The sequence below is a fragment of the Hyaena hyaena genome, unplaced genomic scaffold, assembly GCF_003009895.1.
Source record: "Hyaena hyaena isolate Hyena2069 unplaced genomic scaffold, ASM300989v1 scaffold_180, whole genome shotgun sequence".
Taxonomy (NCBI): domain Eukaryota; kingdom Metazoa; phylum Chordata; class Mammalia; order Carnivora; family Hyaenidae; genus Hyaena; species Hyaena hyaena.
The window spans coordinates 2,381,970-2,399,876 of NW_024080811.1; the positions used below are offsets into that span (position 1 = coordinate 2,381,970).

The following is a 17,907-nucleotide window of genomic DNA, read 5'->3' on the forward strand; positions in this document are numbered from 1 at the left end:
TATTTGTAAAAAAAAAGAAAGAAAAAAGAAAATAAGGGTTTAAAAAATAAATAAAAATAAGAATATCAGAAAGCACTTGGAACTAGTACAGGGCAATAAAAGAGTAGAGATACAGACCAATAGTAGAATAAAAAATAGTATTAATATAGTAATGGACATAGAGAAGTAATCTAACCTTAACTGAAGTTAGAATAATGCACGAAGATAAATAACAGAAAACCAAATAAAAAAAAAAAAAAGAAAGAAAAGAAAAGAAAAAGAAAGAGAAAGTACACTATCATCATGAATGAACCTGGTCTTATTTATTTGTAAGTGTGGTGTCAAAATAATTCTCTAAGTTATGCAATAAGATAGGGTAGGAAGAAGGTATCACAGAAATCCTATCCTTAAGCCCACATTCTGTGAATGGTGCAACAAAGCAGAGATGGATTAGATAAAAATAAATAAACCAATAATGTAAAAGGCAATAAAGCAGCTGTGTAACAGACTGGATACTTTTAGGATAAAACTAAAAAACTATGATGATCCCCAAAAGGTAATTAATAAGAAATATTAAAATAAGTTATATTTTAAAAACCCAAGGCGATCCCTGTATTTCATGTACCTTCACTAACTTAATAACTGAAGTCTGAACAGGAAACTCAAATCCCCTGTTATATAATTTCAGTCCATTTGACTGCTTTTGTAGTAAGAACACTATTCCACTGAAATCCTTTTCAACTAAATAAGCCAGTTGGAAATGCTGTTAATACTTACAGAGTACAATGTGCAGAGTGAACAAAATACTCAATTATTTTGAGATGATATCTTTATTTCATTTAGGTTCACTTTTTGTATCAAATGTAGTAGGCAAAATTCTAATGATTCCCCATGATTCCTGTTCCTTGGTTATCCAAACACTAATCCAGGTACTACTGCAGTGTAGAGATTTTACAAATATAATTAAAGTCCTAAATCAATTGATTTTAAGGTACAGAGATTATATGGGTAGACCTTATCCAACAAGGGGAGCCCTTTAAAAGCAAAGCTGGTGGCAGAAGAAGGAAGTGATCTCCAGCTGACAGCTAGCATGGGAAGTGGGATCTCAGACCTTCAACCGCAAGAATTGGATTCTGCCAACAAGCTGAATGAGCTTAGAAGCAGATTCTTCCCTAGAGCCCACAGATTAGAGCCAGCCTGACCCACATCTTGATTTAAATCTTAATGAAACTCTGTGTGGACAACCTGGCCAAGTCGATCTTTTGACTTACAGAATCATGAGTTAATAATGTTATTTTAAAAGCCAGCTGCTAAGTTTGTGAGATCTTTATTTTTTAATGTTTATTTTTAAGAGAGAGAGAGAGAGAACTGAGGAGGGACAGAGAGAGAGGGAGGCAGGGGATCTGAAGCAGGCTCTGTGCTAACAGCAGAGAGTCCGATGCGGGGCTCAAACTCATGAACCATGAGATCATGACTTGCGCCGAAGACAGACATGTAACTAACTGAGCCACCCAGGTGCCCGGTGAGACCCTGATTTATGATGCAGCAATAGAAAACCAAGACAGCAACCTTCTTCTAACTTAATAAGCATTTTGTTTAATTTCTCATGAGGATATCTTAGTATCAATATGTACTACAAAACTATCCATTTATATTTAGAGTGGTTAGCCTGGGGAATATACAAGTCAGGACAGATGCAGGACAAATCTTTACTGAGTTGGACTCCCTCAGGTGTCTTAAGACATTTAGTCACAACATCTCCACTCACTGTGGCAATCAAAATAAAAGTTTAGCAAATCTCAGGAGGCATCAGAACCTAAGCAGCATTGGAGACCTCAGCTGTAGTTCATGGCTTTGATGTGACTGGACTACAGCGGGCCCCAATCTCTTTCAACTCAAAATTCCAAATTCTTGGGAGAAGAAAAATCTGACCAGTGTAGTGTGGGCCATGTGTGTACCCCTGAATCAGCCAGCCATGGGCTGAGAGGGAGTTAGGAAGTAAAGATTCCCATGCTATCAAGAAACAGAGGTACAGCCATAGAATGGGGAGAACTTCCAGGGAGGACAAAATCTCCTGAGCTGGCAGCTCCACAAGACGTGTCTAACATACTCCTGTTACTGTGGAGATTTCCAGAACTAATCTGTTACGTTTACCAGTATCTGGTTAGTTTTGAAAATCATCATACCATATGTATGTATGATTCCATTTTTTCTTAAAACATTGATTCTATCTGGGGTACCTGGGTGGCTTAGTCGGTTAAGTGTCCGACTTTCGCTTAGGTCATGATCTCGCGGTTCATGGGTTCAAGCCCCGCGTCGGGCTCTGTGCTGACTGCCAGCCCAGAGCCTGAAGCCTGTTTCAGAGTCTGTGACTCCCTCTCTCTCTGACCCTACCCTGCTCACACTGTCTCTCTCTCTCTCCTAGAAATAAATAAAACATTAAAAAAAAGTTGATTCTATCCATTTTCTTCTTTATGCTTATCTTGTTTTTTTTTTCTAAAATGAATATACAGAACTTATGATTAGAGGGAAAACACTTTTCCCCTCTCCTCCGGCTTCTATGAGAAGGGTTATCTCCCCAAATATTTCTGTTCTGTCTGTACCTGCTAATCACTCTACCCCAGGAAAGGAAGGATGGCTCATCTGAAAAGTAAATTTGGGAAGAATAAGTGGGGAATGCTTGACTCAGCTCTAGACTGGGGTTTTCACAAAGAACTCCAAGTTCTCTATTTACTCCATGCCACCCTGGCCGCTGCTGCCTAGGATAGGGTGGGTGGTGATCTAATTTTGGAGTTCAGTTAGCAAACCTGTTTATCTTGCACACTGACACAGCCTCCACCTAGGCCTTTACTGCTAATAAAGTTTTTAGGATCCATATCCAATTTCTTTGAGTTATTTCTCAATGCTCAGAACGTAAGAAAAAGGTGGTATTTATTGGACTCCCTCAAAGACTCCAATCCAAACTTGTTTTCAAAATTCTTTTACATTATTTTCAAAGGAGAAAACAGGTGAAATTTCCTTAGTTACCATTATTTTCTTTGTCACTTAATTTTGCCTTTCTTGATATACTCACTCACTCTCATTCCTGCTTTCTTTTCCTTCTTTTCTTTTTTTTTTTTTAGAGTGCACAAGCAGGGGAGGGGCAGAGGGAGGGGGAAAGAAGATCCAAAGCAGGCTCTGCGCTGACAGGCTGACAGCAGCGAGCCCAACGTGAAGCTCGAACTCACAAAATGGTGAGAGCGTGACCTGGGCCCAAGTCAGTTGCTCAACCAAGTATGGTACCCAGGCACCCCACCTGTTGTATTTTCATAATCTGATTGTGAAATGCTGAAGCTTCACTGAATTTAAAACTGGGAAAACACTTCAGGTAATCTAATCCAGTGTATTCACTGCAGAGAGTTATACCATGTGTCAAAACCAAGTCTCTCAGTACCCAAATTCTTTGTCTCCAGCGTTCTTTTGCATATACTGTGATACTTCTTAAGTACAATTCTAATTTTACTTCTGTAACATTTCTGCCAGCTTTTCTATGATAATCATTTACCCATCAACTAATTCCACCAACATGTCTGCCATGTACTCCCTGCATGACAAATCGTGAGCCCTGCCAGTTTCTCTTTGGCTTTTGCTCTGCTATCAACTTTATCTTACCCTGTAACTGGGTGATCCTGCTTTTCTTGTATGCTTGATCACGGTAGACTGGTTTGTCCTTCAATAAGCTGGTTTTTCACAAGCAACAGGTTGCTTAATTTTGTTTTTTAAAATGTTAACCATCACTATACCTTTTCATTTTGATAAAATTAATGAATCTATTTGTATAAATAGGAGAAATGATGCATTGGTGCTATACTTGGTCATCTTGTAGGTGTACTGTTATTGTTCCTTTTTTATTTATTATTTTTTTTTGAGAGTAGGGAGAGACAGAATCTTAAGCAGGATCCACACCCAGCCTGGAGCCCAACACAGAACTCAATCTCACAATCATGAGATCATGACCCGAGCGGAAATCAAGAGTCAGACACTCAATCAACTGAGCCACCCAGGAGTCCCTTCCCTTTTACTTCTTTAACAGCAGATGTAAAATTCTCTACTTCATTTTAAATCACAAGGTAATCTGTCTAAGCTGCTTATTTTCTTCCTTCTTCAAAAAACGTTTTAATCTTATTCTCATTTTTTTGTTTCCTATTATATTATGTATTACATTTTTATTTTTTATTTTTATGTTTTTTTATTTTTTAGAAAGAGAGAGAACGAGCATGAGTGAGGGAGAGGGGCAGAGAGAACCTTAAGCAGCCTCCACACTCGGCACAGAGTCCAATGTGAGGCTCAATCCTATGACTCTGGGGTCATGACCTGAGCCAAAATCAAGAGTTGGATGCTCAACTAACTGAGCTACCTAAATGTCCCCCGTATTACATTTATTATACCTTCCTTTTTATTTCAAGATTCACAAAAGTGATATATAAGAACACATTGAAGTATAGAGAACAAAAAGGAGAAATTCCCTTTTATTCTCCCCCAAATACCACACCCCTCCACGGGGATAAGCACCAGTAAGCAGTTTAATACATACCCTTCCATACCTCTTCCATTATCTGCAATTTGCTTTTTTCCTAGAGATTTTTCCTAATCTAAAAATATCAACATATTTTAATAATTGTTCTTATCATTTTCACCTTATGAATTAGGAATTTAAATTCTGGAGTGACACACATTTTACACTGTTAAGTTTGTTTTCCTTCGCTTATTTACTCTTCTTCCCATTTCATTCTACTTGGGTCAGATATGAATTATCTAATCAAATTCCAAATGGACAACTTGCAATGTGGATCATGCTCTAAAGCTATGCTGTCCAGTGGAGTGGCCACTACCCACTTGTGCCTATTGAAATTTAAACTAAAAATAAATAGAACTTAAAACTCAAGTTTCTCAGTCCCACCAGCCCCATTTCAAGGGCTGAAAAGCCATATGTGCTAGTGGCTGCTGTATCAAACTGCACAGTGCTAGTCTAAAGACTTGGTTAATTTTATTTACAGAAGAATTAAATATCCTTTGATACGGTTCTTTCAAAGTTTCATTACTTTTTGTAGGTATTCTCAAAATGTCTCCATCTGCAGGAAATTGCAAGGTTATCCAGGGACCTAATGCAATCTCCTGGCTTCATGTGATTTTTTTTATTCTTCAAAGTCTTAGGTTGTTTTACTGCAACATTTTAAGATCTCTTTTCTGCTGAAAATTTGTTAATCTTTGAGTTTAAAAATTTAACAAATAGGTATCTAAGAAGGGAAAGGGCTTTTTTTCTTGCAAAACAGCTCCAATGTGGAACTCCATATACTCTCATATAACCATACTGAGTTGGTCTTTCAGTTTCAGAAAAGTTTTCTACAATTTTTCCTGATTACTTATAAGTTCTGCGTTCCAACCTTTTCTATTGTTGGTACCCGTACTTTTTGAACAAGTTGTATACCATCAATCCATTTTCTAGATTCTTCAGTTCTATGGCATTATTATTAGTCTGTTAAATTTCACTACTTTCTCATATATTTCCTTTTCCTGTTGTTTAGCTAATCATTCACACGTTAGCTAATCCACCAACAGGTAATATTTCTAATCTGCCTGGCACTACATATTTTGTAATGTTCTTTTTTACATTTCAAATGGTGAACTCTGAATGTTCCCAATGGCACCTGCTCTGTAATCTATTTAATCTCAGACTATAACTCGAAACTCTTGCCTTCTATTGATCTTTAGTATCACCTACTTCTCTGCACTATGGCTTCCATCCTGCCCTGTACTGACACCATCAATACTTTTAGTCCACTTAAAAAAGCCCTTCTGTCCATTCCCCTCTATAGCCATTAGCTGTCTCACCTGTTTGAACGCCGTATCAATTTTCTTCTATTTCTTTGAGTCATCAAGCAGTAAGGCCTGTGTGGGTGTGTTCCTGTTTCCCACAGGCTCCCTCTTCTCTTCTAACATTGTGACATTAATTGCACCCAAGTTCCCTAGTTTATCTCTGGGTTTCACATTGTTTTTGAAGCTACTCTGTCTGAGGTTTGTTGTCATTATTTCTGTTTGTGTTAGATAACCCCACTATGACTGCTCTGCGAGCTTTTCAGAAGTCTCTTTTAGAGGTCTGTTTTCTCAAAACAAGCTTCAGAACAAAGGTAGTCTAAAATGTACATTTAGCTTGTGTTTCAAAATTTCCTTTTTAAGATTATTGTTTTTGAGAAGTTGGCATGTTTTCACGAGGAGGAAAAATATCACAGATGGTGATCGTGTCCCCAGACAAGTACACAAAAGTATACTTAACCAATGATGTTCCTGAAGCATACTACCATTAATTAATAAGGCCACAGAGGGGCAGACACCTGGGTGGCTCAGTCAGTTAAGCGGCCGACTTCAGCTCAGGTCATGATCTTGCAGTTTGTGAGTTTGAGACTTGTGTCAATCTCTATACTGACAGCTCAGAGCCTGGAGCCTGCTTTGGATTCTGTGTCTCCCTCTCTCTCTGTCCCTCCCCTGCTTGCACTCTGTCTCTTTTTCTCAAAAATAAGTAAACATTTTTAAAAAAAATTTTCTTTTTAAATAATGCCACAGAACTTAACCTCCAAGCAGCCCTATGGAAAAATGTCATCTAGAGCCGGGGTGGCTCAACTGGTCAAGCATCTGACTCCTGATTTCAGCCCAGGTCATGATTTCCCATTTTGGGATCAAGCCCCATATCAGCAGCACGGGAGCCTGCTTGGAATTCTCTCTCTTCTCTCTCTGACACTCTTCCTGGATGTGCACGTGCGCTCTCTCTCAAAAATAAATAAGTAAACATTAAAAAAAGTCATCTATCATTTGAGTCAAACAGACAGAAAAACTGGCAGGGAAACAAGCTTGCAGTCCCTTTCTTCTTAAGGACATGGCAAGTTCTTAACATTTTGCTTTATTTTAGAGAAATAACCAAAACTGACTTCCTGAATATGTCATTAATGGGTCTGAAGGTAGTTGAGAGATGAAGCAGGATGAGTCAGAACTGATTACAGAGACAGGGCTTGGAAAGTGGTAGTAGAGTAAGAAGACACAACAACAACAAAAAAACTGTCCACTCTCCCCTACTGCTTCTCTGGAACTACTTGTGCCACTGAGAACGCAGCCCTAGACAAACTCTAGGAAAGGATCTCTGGGGTGTGTGTGTGTCTCTCTCTCTCTCTTTTTTTTTTGTAGTAGGTGAGGGCGAGGGGGTTCCAAACAATAGAGGATCTGGAAGATAATGGGAAGGAAAAGGAACTCCTGTGGTCCAGGAGGCATTCCCAGCTGGACAGCGGTAGGTAACTGATATATATAGTGATGTCCATATGCTCATGATGCTCTGTATCAGTCTCAACAATTAACGTCTTTGCAAAGCCATCCTTAACCCCTGGAATCTCACTGCCAGTCACTGAGGCATATCCAGTGATGAGTATTTAAAGTGTCTTTGCTATAATTACAGTGTTATGCTAACTAAATCCAAATTCCCTCAGAAATAATTTTAAACTGTCATAATAGAATATCAATCTACTAAATTCTAGCCTTTAACTCAACTCTAACAAAGCTGGAAAGGCAGTCTCTCCTTATCAATGAATATCACAGGTCAAAAAAAAGAAATGAAGAAGAAAACTTATCCATAGCTTATTATAGATGAATTTTTTAAAAATTGAGATATAATTTACATAACACAAAATTCACCCATTTAAAGCATACAATTCAGTGTTTTTTTTTTTAGTATATTCGCAAGGTTGTGCAACCAGCACCACTGATTTCAGAATACTGTCAGCACCCTATGAAGAAACCCTGTGCACGTTAGCAGTCACGCCCATTCTTTCCTCCCCACAGCCCCTGGCAACCACTAATCTACTTTCTGTCTCTATGGAGTTGCCTCTCTGGACATTTCATATAAATAGAACCACATAATGTGTGGTGTTTTGTGTCTGGCTTCTTTCATACAGCATAATGTTTTCAAGATTCATAACATGTATCACTAATTCATTAGTTTTATGGTATGGAAATTTGTTTACCCACGAATGACATTTTAAAAATATATTATTGCTATGTACATTAATTAGCTCTCAGGATTACTCAAGATTCAATTCAAGACACACCATATTTATTCATTTACTGACCTCTTGGCTCACAAGATTAACAGTATATTTTATCTTCTGTCAATTTATAAATGATTTGAAACATTATAATTTTGGTTGTACTGTGTTTCAGTGCTTGGGTAAATACTTACTCGGCTTTCCACCTAGTACCCTTTTTTCTAGAAATTACCCCTTCCCTCCAACTTCTGTATGGCTAATATGACCTTGCTCCTGTCTACCAGGTGACCTGGAATGAGAACCTGATTCGAGCTGGACAAATCAGGCCCTTCACTGGGAATGTGGAATTGGGAGTAGGAAGGATTCTATTTCCAACTAGTTGCTCTCTTGATTCCAGAAGCTTTTGGCTATTACCATTATTTGCCATTTAGATTAAGATGCCAAGAAAATTAGTGTGCAAGATGAAAAGAAAGAATCAGAGACAATTAAAGTGAGAACAGCAGAGATAAGATATGGAGCAAGAATCCCTGGGTTCCCTGCAGGGTTCTGGCTGCATCCCTGTCCTTGGATTCCATAGGCCATCTTATAAACTTAAAAAGAAGTCCCCTTACTGTGCAAGTTGGTTAAGGAGGTTTCTGTCATCTCCAGCCAAGAGCCCTAATATAATCATCTACCCAATCTACCCAACAAGACTTTAAGCTCTTTATTAGCAAGAATTCAACCTCCATAGCATGCATTACAGCAACTCAAACACATACTTAGTTAAATAATCACCTGTGGAATAACTTGCAAAATTATCTATAAAATACACTCGAGACATTGTCCAACGAGCATGTAAAAAAAATTAGGATTTGTGTTCATTTTATAAAAAGATACATTACTGTATCACTGACGCAATATATCTTTGTACCCATTTTGCAAGACATTATTTAATTTCCTCAGAAGCAAAATTGTTTATTTTATTATACTCCATCCCAATTTGCACTTGTCTGGTATATGTTTTTAAATCTTTTGAAAAGCACAGTGTTACATTTTCCTGAAAAAAATTGAAGTTTCTCATAAACAACAAATAATCTCTATTTGCTTTTTAAGCAAACTCCCACAAAACCTACTAACAAATAACATTCAGCATGCAGAGATATAAATAACTTCATTTATAGTGGTATACATATATGACATAATATTACATACACATATATGCATATATGTATACACATTATATATACATATATGAGTAATGTAATATACATATGTATTACATATACACATATACATATATTATGTTACTCAGCCGTAAAAAAGAAAAAGATCTTGCCATCTGCAACAACATGGATGATTTTAGAGAGTATTATGCTAAGTGAAATAAGTCCGGTAGGGAAAGACAAGTACCATATGATTTCACTCATATGTGGGTTTAAGAAACAAAACAAACAAGCAAAGAAAAAAAAGACAAACCAAAAAACGGGCTCTTAATTATAGAGAACAAATGGATAGTTACCAGAGGGAAGGTGAATGGGGGATGGGTGAAATAGGTGAAGGAGATTAAGAGTACACTTATCACAATGAGCACTAAGTATTGTACAGAACTGTTGAATTATTATATTGTACACCTGAAACTAATACAACACTGCATGTTAACTATACTAGAATTATAATTTAAAACAATGTAAAAAATGCAAAAGAGACAGAGAAAAATAAAAGTCAAAGACACAGGATATTAGGAAATTAAAAAAAACCACAACAGACTCTTGAATACAGAGAACAAACTGGTGGTTGCCAGAAAGAGGTTGGGGAGAGATGGATGAAACAGATAAATGAGATTAAGAGTACACTTATCTTGATAAGCACTGAGTAATGTATAGAACTGCTGAATCATTTCTGACCACTCAGAAAATGCAGTTTTTATAAGCCTGCTCTCTTGCCCCAGGCTGTGGGGTCTATTGCCATGACTGACAGTTACATGGCTAATTCCCTGCATTCCTGGGAGTCCTCACTTCATTTTGCAAAACCCTTTTCCCAAAATTAAATCCAGGATTTGTCACCTAATTGGTTCTGAGTGAGGATAACAGTGATAAAACCAAAAATCCAAAATGTTTTCTTAAATCCCTGTTCAAAATTCTATAGGGATAAATGAGCTAATCCTTCAAAGTGTAAGATTTGGTTCCTGAGTGGATTTTCTATAACATATTTAATACCACTACCTTCCCTGAGACACACTGAAATTTTAAAAATTATACCTCTAGTATTACAAAGTCTTACAGAGACTTTTAAATTAGTGAAATATCCTAATTGGGTACAACTGTGTACCATGTCAAGTACTGGGGCAAGCTTCTCATGGTCCTGCCTCCAAACTTGCTGCTTTACAGCGTGAGAGAATTGGTTGGCCAAAACCCTGAGAGGCAAGGTACTACTTACTTACTTTGCCCCTTTCCAAAAAAATTTAAAACTCGAAGTTTAACAAAGTGCCCATCAAGAATTTGCTGAAGTTTCCTCAGACTCAAACTGTTAGGACAGGAAGGGGCTTTGGAAATCAACTTTAACTTAATGATTTCACAAAGAAGAAGAAGGGGTGGACAAGAGATAAACGACTTGCTCACAGAGTTAGCTGGTAAAAACAGCAGTTACTATACGAGTACTCAGATTCACACCTGGAAGATCATTTCACCATACTATCTGCCTAAAACGTGTAAATATGGACAGTACTGAAATCTCTGCTGAGAGAAAAAAAAATGAGAACTTTCTACTTTCAAATGAGAAGGTAGGAGGTTAAGGTGTTACATGTCATTTCCTGGAGGTGAAAGGTAATAACCTTCCAAATGTCATGATGGGCTTGCCCTGGAGGCTAAGTGAAATAAAACTGAATACCAGATCTTCACTGCAACCATAATGAACTATGACAGCTACTGATTCTGTGCGCCCAAAGCTATCCTATTCCTCCTTTTCCATTAAAGAAGCCTATAGTCCCTTTGGCCAGAAGGATGGCCAAATTATGTCCTGGCTAATAACTATCTCACATCACAGGCAATAGTGACTGGTCTAAGGTCAACCAGAACCCTTCCTTAGAACTAGGACACAGAGCTGAGGAAAAGAACTCCTTCCCCCTTCCCCACCATGTGGAGAAGGCAGTCCATAGTAGGAGAGCCTTAGACCAACATTCAAAGAGAAACAGACATAAACAGAGAAGAGAGGTGAAAAAGAGTCTGACAAAGTCCAATTCTTGGGTCTTATAACTGAGCTGGTTCCTTTGAGTCAGTGAGTTAACCCTTTATCTTTATCAAGTATAAAGTGAGTAAATTCCTTTTTTTGCTCAGAATAGTTTGCACTGAGTTTCTGTCACTCACAGAAAAATAAATGAACGTTTATTTTTAAAAAATTGGCTTTGACGCACTTATATAGGCTCTACTATTTCTTCTATCTACCATTCCTGACATCCTACACTTACCAGCTTCACTGTTTCCATTATAAGCTGGCTGCTGGAAGTATCTGAGTTTGCTAACACTTCCCTAGGATTTCCCTAGAATTAAAAAAAAAATCCTCTTATAAGCTTGTTTCATTTGATTTCCAATAGAGGTTGAATGTAAGATATATGCCAGGTAATATAAATTCAATGAGATTTTGCCTTATCCAGAATGTCATAAAGATAAATCTAAGTCATTAACATTAGAGTAGGCTATGAGGCAAGTTTTCCAATTTAAAGGAAATCGATCAGAGTTATGGCTCCTTGAGTATAATTCAGTAGCATGTTTCTTATTTTATCAGGATAGAAACCAACAGCAAGAACAAGTCTGAGTACCTACCTCCAATAAGGCTCCGGTTTGGAAGAATTTCAAAGGCTTTTCAATGGAATAATAAAGGCTATGATAGCTACCCTTAGCCAGGTATGCTCTGACCAGACCAACTGCTATGACAAGCCACCTGTGAAAAAGAGGAAAAAGAGCCATTAGGGGGCCAAAAAAAAAAAAAGTAGGATCTGAGATAATTGAAAATTTGGCAACAACAGATATTGCTAACGGTGACCTCAAGAATCGGCATCTGGGATTTATCAACCATGGCCCTCAGATGCCAAGCTGTAATGCACCAGCACCCCACCAAGAGTGCTCTGCAAAAGCACAGTGGCACCTCACCCATCTGGAGCTCAGCTTTCTGGCAAACTTGCCTGTTGAGAACAAGGCCAAAATGAAGAGAATAAGCTAAATTGGTCCTTGAGCAGCTAAATTAAGTGCCAGAATGTCTAAGACAAGAGGAAAAAAAGCTGTTAAAGGAAAATTTTAAAATGGCCTGTGCAGTCAGAGGGTCTGTAATAACAACAGGGCGGAGAAAAGGTTTTAAAGTATTGTCACAAGTATCTCACAGAAACATACCTATACCCTATTTTTTTAAAATTGCAAATGAAATAAGAATAAAAGGTTGGTTCTTTAAAGGAAAAAGGATTTTTTAAAGCTAAACTTCCCCAAATCCAGAAGCCAAGAGCCAGATCAACACAAAACAGAAAACCAGGAAGCACTTAGGCGTATCACTGAGAATGTTACATTTCTGTTATGTCCTTCTCAAAAATGAATTTCTCAGGTCCTGTAATTTTTTGTTAGGTTCCATAATGAAACAAATGGGTCATTATTATTAAGGTATATCTCCTTGAAAGCAGTAATAGTTTTACCTAAATAAATGTACAATCTCAACCAGGCAGTGGGATATATGGTCTATGTTATTTCCAGAAACTATCATATAAAAACATCAAAAAAGAATTTGTAAAAGAAATAAATTCTTTAATGGCAGAACTGTCTCAACATTAGCAGCCTACAAAGAAAGCCTACTTTATTCTCAAAATCCCAATGTCCCTTCTTGGCTTAAGACACCACTTCCTACCCTCCATAACCCAGGAATAATGGCCTCTTTCCTTCTTCCTCAATGTACCTTAAAATCTCTTTCCAGTCCAATGCCCTCCTTAATGCCCTTGCTGACAAGAATTTACATATATACACACACATTCCTGAATGTTCTTTTAAAAGTCACTCTGTGACCACTTATGTGATAAAGAAAATTTGCATCTGTAATATTTCTTCACTGTGAATCAAGAGAAATAGGTTCTAGATCTAGATCTACAACTAACAAGTTCCATTATCTCAAGCTAGTCAAGCAAGTCACCATCTCTTTGAACCTAGGTTTCAACACCAGCCATTTCTAATAAAGCAATCAAGTCTACAAACCTCTATATACATTTGGGTGAAAAATGCAAGGTGCTGCAATGCTAACATGACATTAGCATTTTTAAAAAAGGGTGTGTGTGTGTGCACCTGTGTATGTGTGTGTACACATCTGCTTGTATCAGCATGTGAAGATGTGAAGGAATCACAAAATAAATTAGCTGCCATCACGGAGGGGTTTTGGGTGGAAAGGAACGGTGAGAGGGAAGAGTTTCACGGTATGCTCTTGAGTATATTTTGAATTATGCACCTATCAATGTAGTACCTATTTTAAAAATAAATAAAATTAGATGTTCACCTTACAGTTCTTTAAACTTTCCTGCATCTTTGAACATTTTCATAATACAATGTTAGGGAAAATCTTTTATAAATGAATACGATTTAAAAGTACTTAACAGGAGCACCTGGCCAGCTCTTGGTAAAGTATTCGACTCTTGATCTTGGGGTTCTAATTTAGAGCTCCATGTTGGGTGCAGAGACTACTTAAAAACAAACAAACAAACAAACAAACAAACGTAACAAGTAGTCTGATCCTGTGACCCTCCTCACCAAAACTATGGGGTCAAAGTGCTGGAGGAAACTTGCGTATCACCTAACTCAAACTCTTTAGTTTTACAGATGAAAAAACAGAGGAAAGAAAAGTAAAGTGATTTATCCAAGGTCACATAGCTAGTTAGTGTCAGAACTAGAACTAAAAACCTGCTGAGACAAGGGATGGGCGGAAATAAGGGAGAAACAAGGGAAGGTAAAACCCGTTTGGAGAGTCTATTCCCTCCTCCCCAATTCCACCTTCCCTATCCCAATCCATCCTAAAAAGTCTCAGCTCATTTAAAGCACAGCTCTGCTCGTGTCACTGGTCAAAAACTTTGAACGCTTTTCCATTAGCTTTCACATTAAAGCTCAGTCTGGATTTTGAAAACAGCCGCCTAAATATATGGGCACCCTGCAGCCACAGCTCTCTCCACTCCCCTGGGGGGAAATGGCTCGCATTCGTGACTTGCCGCCAAGCTCCCCTCCGCGCTGCTGGATGGCCGACCCCTGGCCAGCCCACCCGTCCTTCCAAGGCCCTCGGGACCAGCGCCAGGGCGGCTTTCAAACCCGTACCCCCTGGGTGCCCAGGAACTCCAGCTCGGCCATACCCAGTCCCTGAGAACTTGCTCGGCCCCTCGACCAGGCGGGAGTCCCGAGCAGGCACTCGGCTGCCCATAGCGCCCCGGAGCCCGGACCCAGACACCCACCGACCGGGCTGCGCCGCGCGCGGGCCCGGAGGCCCCGCCGGCCGTAGAGCCCCCTCCCCGGCCAGGCTCGCTCCCCGCCTCCCCGAGCCCCTGCCTCACCCCGCCGTCATCACCACATTGTAGATGACCAGGTACGCCGTGGCCAGAGGCCCTGGGCCCTTCTTTTTCCGCGCGCCGCCAGCTTCGCCGGCCCCGGCCCGTCCCCCCCCGCCCCCATTCCCCTTCGTTGCTGCAGTCGCCGCCGCTGCCGCCATGTCAAGTGCCCCGAGCACGCTCTCCCTGCGAGAACACCACCGCCCGGACTCGGCACTGAGACCGGGCGGAGGGAGAAATGAGGGAAAGGCGGGGCTGAGGCCGTGGGGCGGAGCCAGAGACAGCGCCCACGGCGGCCGCCATCTTGAAAGAGGGCAAAGACACTCCTGGCACTCCCCGCCCCTCAGCTCCTTTCAAACACCAGCGCCATCTTTGATTACCGTAATCACCACCTCTGCTATTACCTTTGGCGCCATTTTGGATTAGGTCAGTGTCGCCTTCGGCCTCCCGTGCCAGGCCCGCAGTTTCTGCGATCTGGATGCTTCCTCTCCCCTGACTAGCCTCTCCCCCATAACCTCTTCCTCCATGATGGATCAAGAAAATGATGCTTTCGTTTTCCCTTCTCATCTTGCTTCTTCCAATGGCTCTAGCGTCACCGCAATGCACGTGATCGAATAACCTGCCATTTTGGGTCAGGGTAATAGATCCGATATTGTTTCCCATTAACCCCAGAGACCAGCATGGGAATCGTCTTTCTGGCGGGTGCGCTTTGCTCCTTCACCAGAAGCCAAGTTGAAGGTTCAGCCTCTGAAGGTTTCTGCCTTGGCTTTTAAATTTCAAGTTACTAGTACAGTGAAGGTCAACGAGAAGTGTGCCTTTTTTACTGTCCGACTGAAGTCGCACACGTGGGCAAGGATCTAGTGTCATTTATGAGGGTCTGGAAGACTCCAGTGCATCTTCCAGCCCGAAGCTTCATGTGCTCACCTGTCGCCAGGGCGGGACCGACACAAGGTGATTAAGCGGTCAGCTAAGGGGTGAAGTGAGGAGTGGAGTGAGAAACTTTCCACCCACAGTAGTCAAAACCAGAGGGCTGTTAGCTTAGATGGAAAACCTGTCTGATGAGGGAAACAGGGTAGGTTTATGGAAACTGCTTCAACCATCTGACCCCCACTAGCTCATTCACTGCTTTTTTTTTTATTTGTAAAAGGCTCCTACAGCTAATTTTCACACAAACATCTTAAATGAATTACTGTGTATGTGTCTCCATTCTAGCAAGTGGAGCGTAGGTGAGGTTGCACTGAGGGTTGATGGCACTAAATGAAAGAGACAAGGTCTTCTGTTTTCCAGAGACCATATAGAAGGAGCCAGTGGAAAATAAATATTTATTAGCTGGTGAAAGCTGTTATCAGGAAGTTATTGCAGTAATCCAGGTCAGAGTGATAGTGGTTTTAGGCCGGAGTGGTCATGATTGAGATGATGGAAACTGAATTGAATTCTGGACATATTTGAAAAGACCTGATAAGGGGCGCCTGGGTGGCTCAGTCGGTTGAGCATCCGCCTTCAGCTCAGGTCATGATCTCAAGGTCCGTGGGTTGGAGCCCCACGTCGTGCTCTGTGCTGACAGCTGGGAGCCTGGAGCCTGCTTCGGATTCTGTGACTCGCTCTCTGCCCCTCCCATGCTTGTGTTCTGTCTCTGTCTCTGCCTCTCAAAAATAAACATTTTAAAAATTAAAAATAAATAAAAATAAAAGACCTGATAAGATTTGTGTATATATTATTTGTGGCATATGAAGTAAAGATGTTGTGAGCACCTTGGATGAACTGAGAGAAGAAACTGTTTTTGAAGGCAGAAATCAGGAATTTTGTTTTTTATGCATTGAATTTGAAATTTTATTAAACATCCAAGTGGAGAGGTTGAGTAATCACTTAGATTTAGACCAGGTGCAGACAGAGCTGTTCCTTCTGGAGGCTCCAAGGGACAATCCATTGTTTACTTACTCCAGCTTCTAGAAGTGCTGGCATTCCTTGGCTGATAGTTGCATCACTTCAGTCTATGCTTCTGTTGCTCAATTTGCCCTCTCTCAATTTCCACTTGCTCTCTTATAACAAACAACCTTGGTTTTACATTGGGCTCAACCAGATATTCTGAGATAATTTCCCCATATCAAGATCCTTAACATACTCATACCTGCACAGCTTCTTTTGCTATATAAGTAACATCCTGTGGATTAGAATAGGGACCTATTTGGGGGGGCCATTACACAGTATACAGCTTGCTACATCCCATTACCAAAAAAAAAAAATACAAGAAAACCCCCCAAAACTGGAGAAAAATGACATTCTTTTTAAACTGTTACTAAATATGCAAGAAAATAAGGGATCTCCAAAGGGGGAGTTGGAAGTGGGGAATGAGCTTCTGTTGGTAATGGTTAAAGCAGCAATTGGAAACTAATACAGCAATTATATCTACATTGGTATCAGTCAAAAGGCATTACTAGAGATAATCATGATGAAAGGTCTGGTTTGTGAGGAAAACATAACAATTTAAAATATGTGTATGTAATTACATGGCCTCTGTGCTAATAATGTTCTAATTCTATGTAGAGAAAAATGAAACACTGGGTATCATGAAGGAAGAATTTAAATAAATGGAGACATTCTGAGTTGATTACTAGACAGGGAATTCGTTCTGAACTTGGGTTTGCCTGCTCACCACTCAAAAATCAATACTTGAGACGGGTAATGGTGGAAGAAGAAAGGTTACCTGACTCAGGAAGCCAGCAACTTGGGAAGATGGTGGACTAACATCTCAAAGACCATTATCACTGTCCACGTGAGGCTGGAGGGTTTAAAAGGGAAAGGCAGGAGGAAAGGGAGTGAGGCTATATGCAGGAGCAGCAGGTGCCCAGGCAGTTAGTCCTGTGTTGACATGACACTGAACAGACTTATTGACATCAGCAGAGGCTGTTTTCAGGTGTGGTCAGGCCTTATCTTCTGGGAAATCTGGTCCTTCACTCCTCAAGGCTAGTGTACTGCAAGTCTCAAGGAAAGTAAGTTAGTTCTGGTATAGACCAAGGGACTTAGGTCAGCAAGCAAGAAGTGCTTGAAGCAAGTTAACCCTTAACACTGGTTTGAGTGCTGTTATAAGTCCTAAATTGAAAGCCTCGATATGGTAAAGACGACAGTTCTCCCCAAGTTAATTTATAAGTTGCATGCAATCTCAAATCAAAATTTCATCATGTGGTTTTTGTTGTTTGTTAATTTTTGTTTTTCTGGAATTGGATAAGGAAATTAAATTTTTACACAGAAATGTAAAAGTTCAAAAACTGTCAGGGTATTGGGAGAATTTGATCTATATCAAGATTTATTAGAAATTAGAGTAAATAAGAT

The 17,907-nt window shown here is 39.8% G+C and overlaps 1 protein-coding gene across 1 annotated transcript in view; it reads right to left on the bottom strand.

Moving 5' to 3' along the window:
• HACD2 (3-hydroxyacyl-CoA dehydratase 2) overlaps positions 1-14,770 on the bottom strand; it is a 106,883-nt gene extending 92,113 nt beyond the window's left edge. Inside the window, exons 1-2 of the mRNA XM_039240626.1 lie at positions 14,584-14,770; positions 11,843-11,960 (exon numbers count right to left, since the gene is read on the bottom strand). Of these exons, the coding sequence (XP_039096557.1) occupies positions 11,843-11,960; positions 14,584-14,738 (273 nt within the window). The 5' untranslated portion in view covers positions 14,739-14,770. The remainder of the gene's footprint in view (positions 1-11,842; positions 11,961-14,583) is intronic.
• Positions 14,771-17,907: the final 3,137 nt, after the last annotated feature.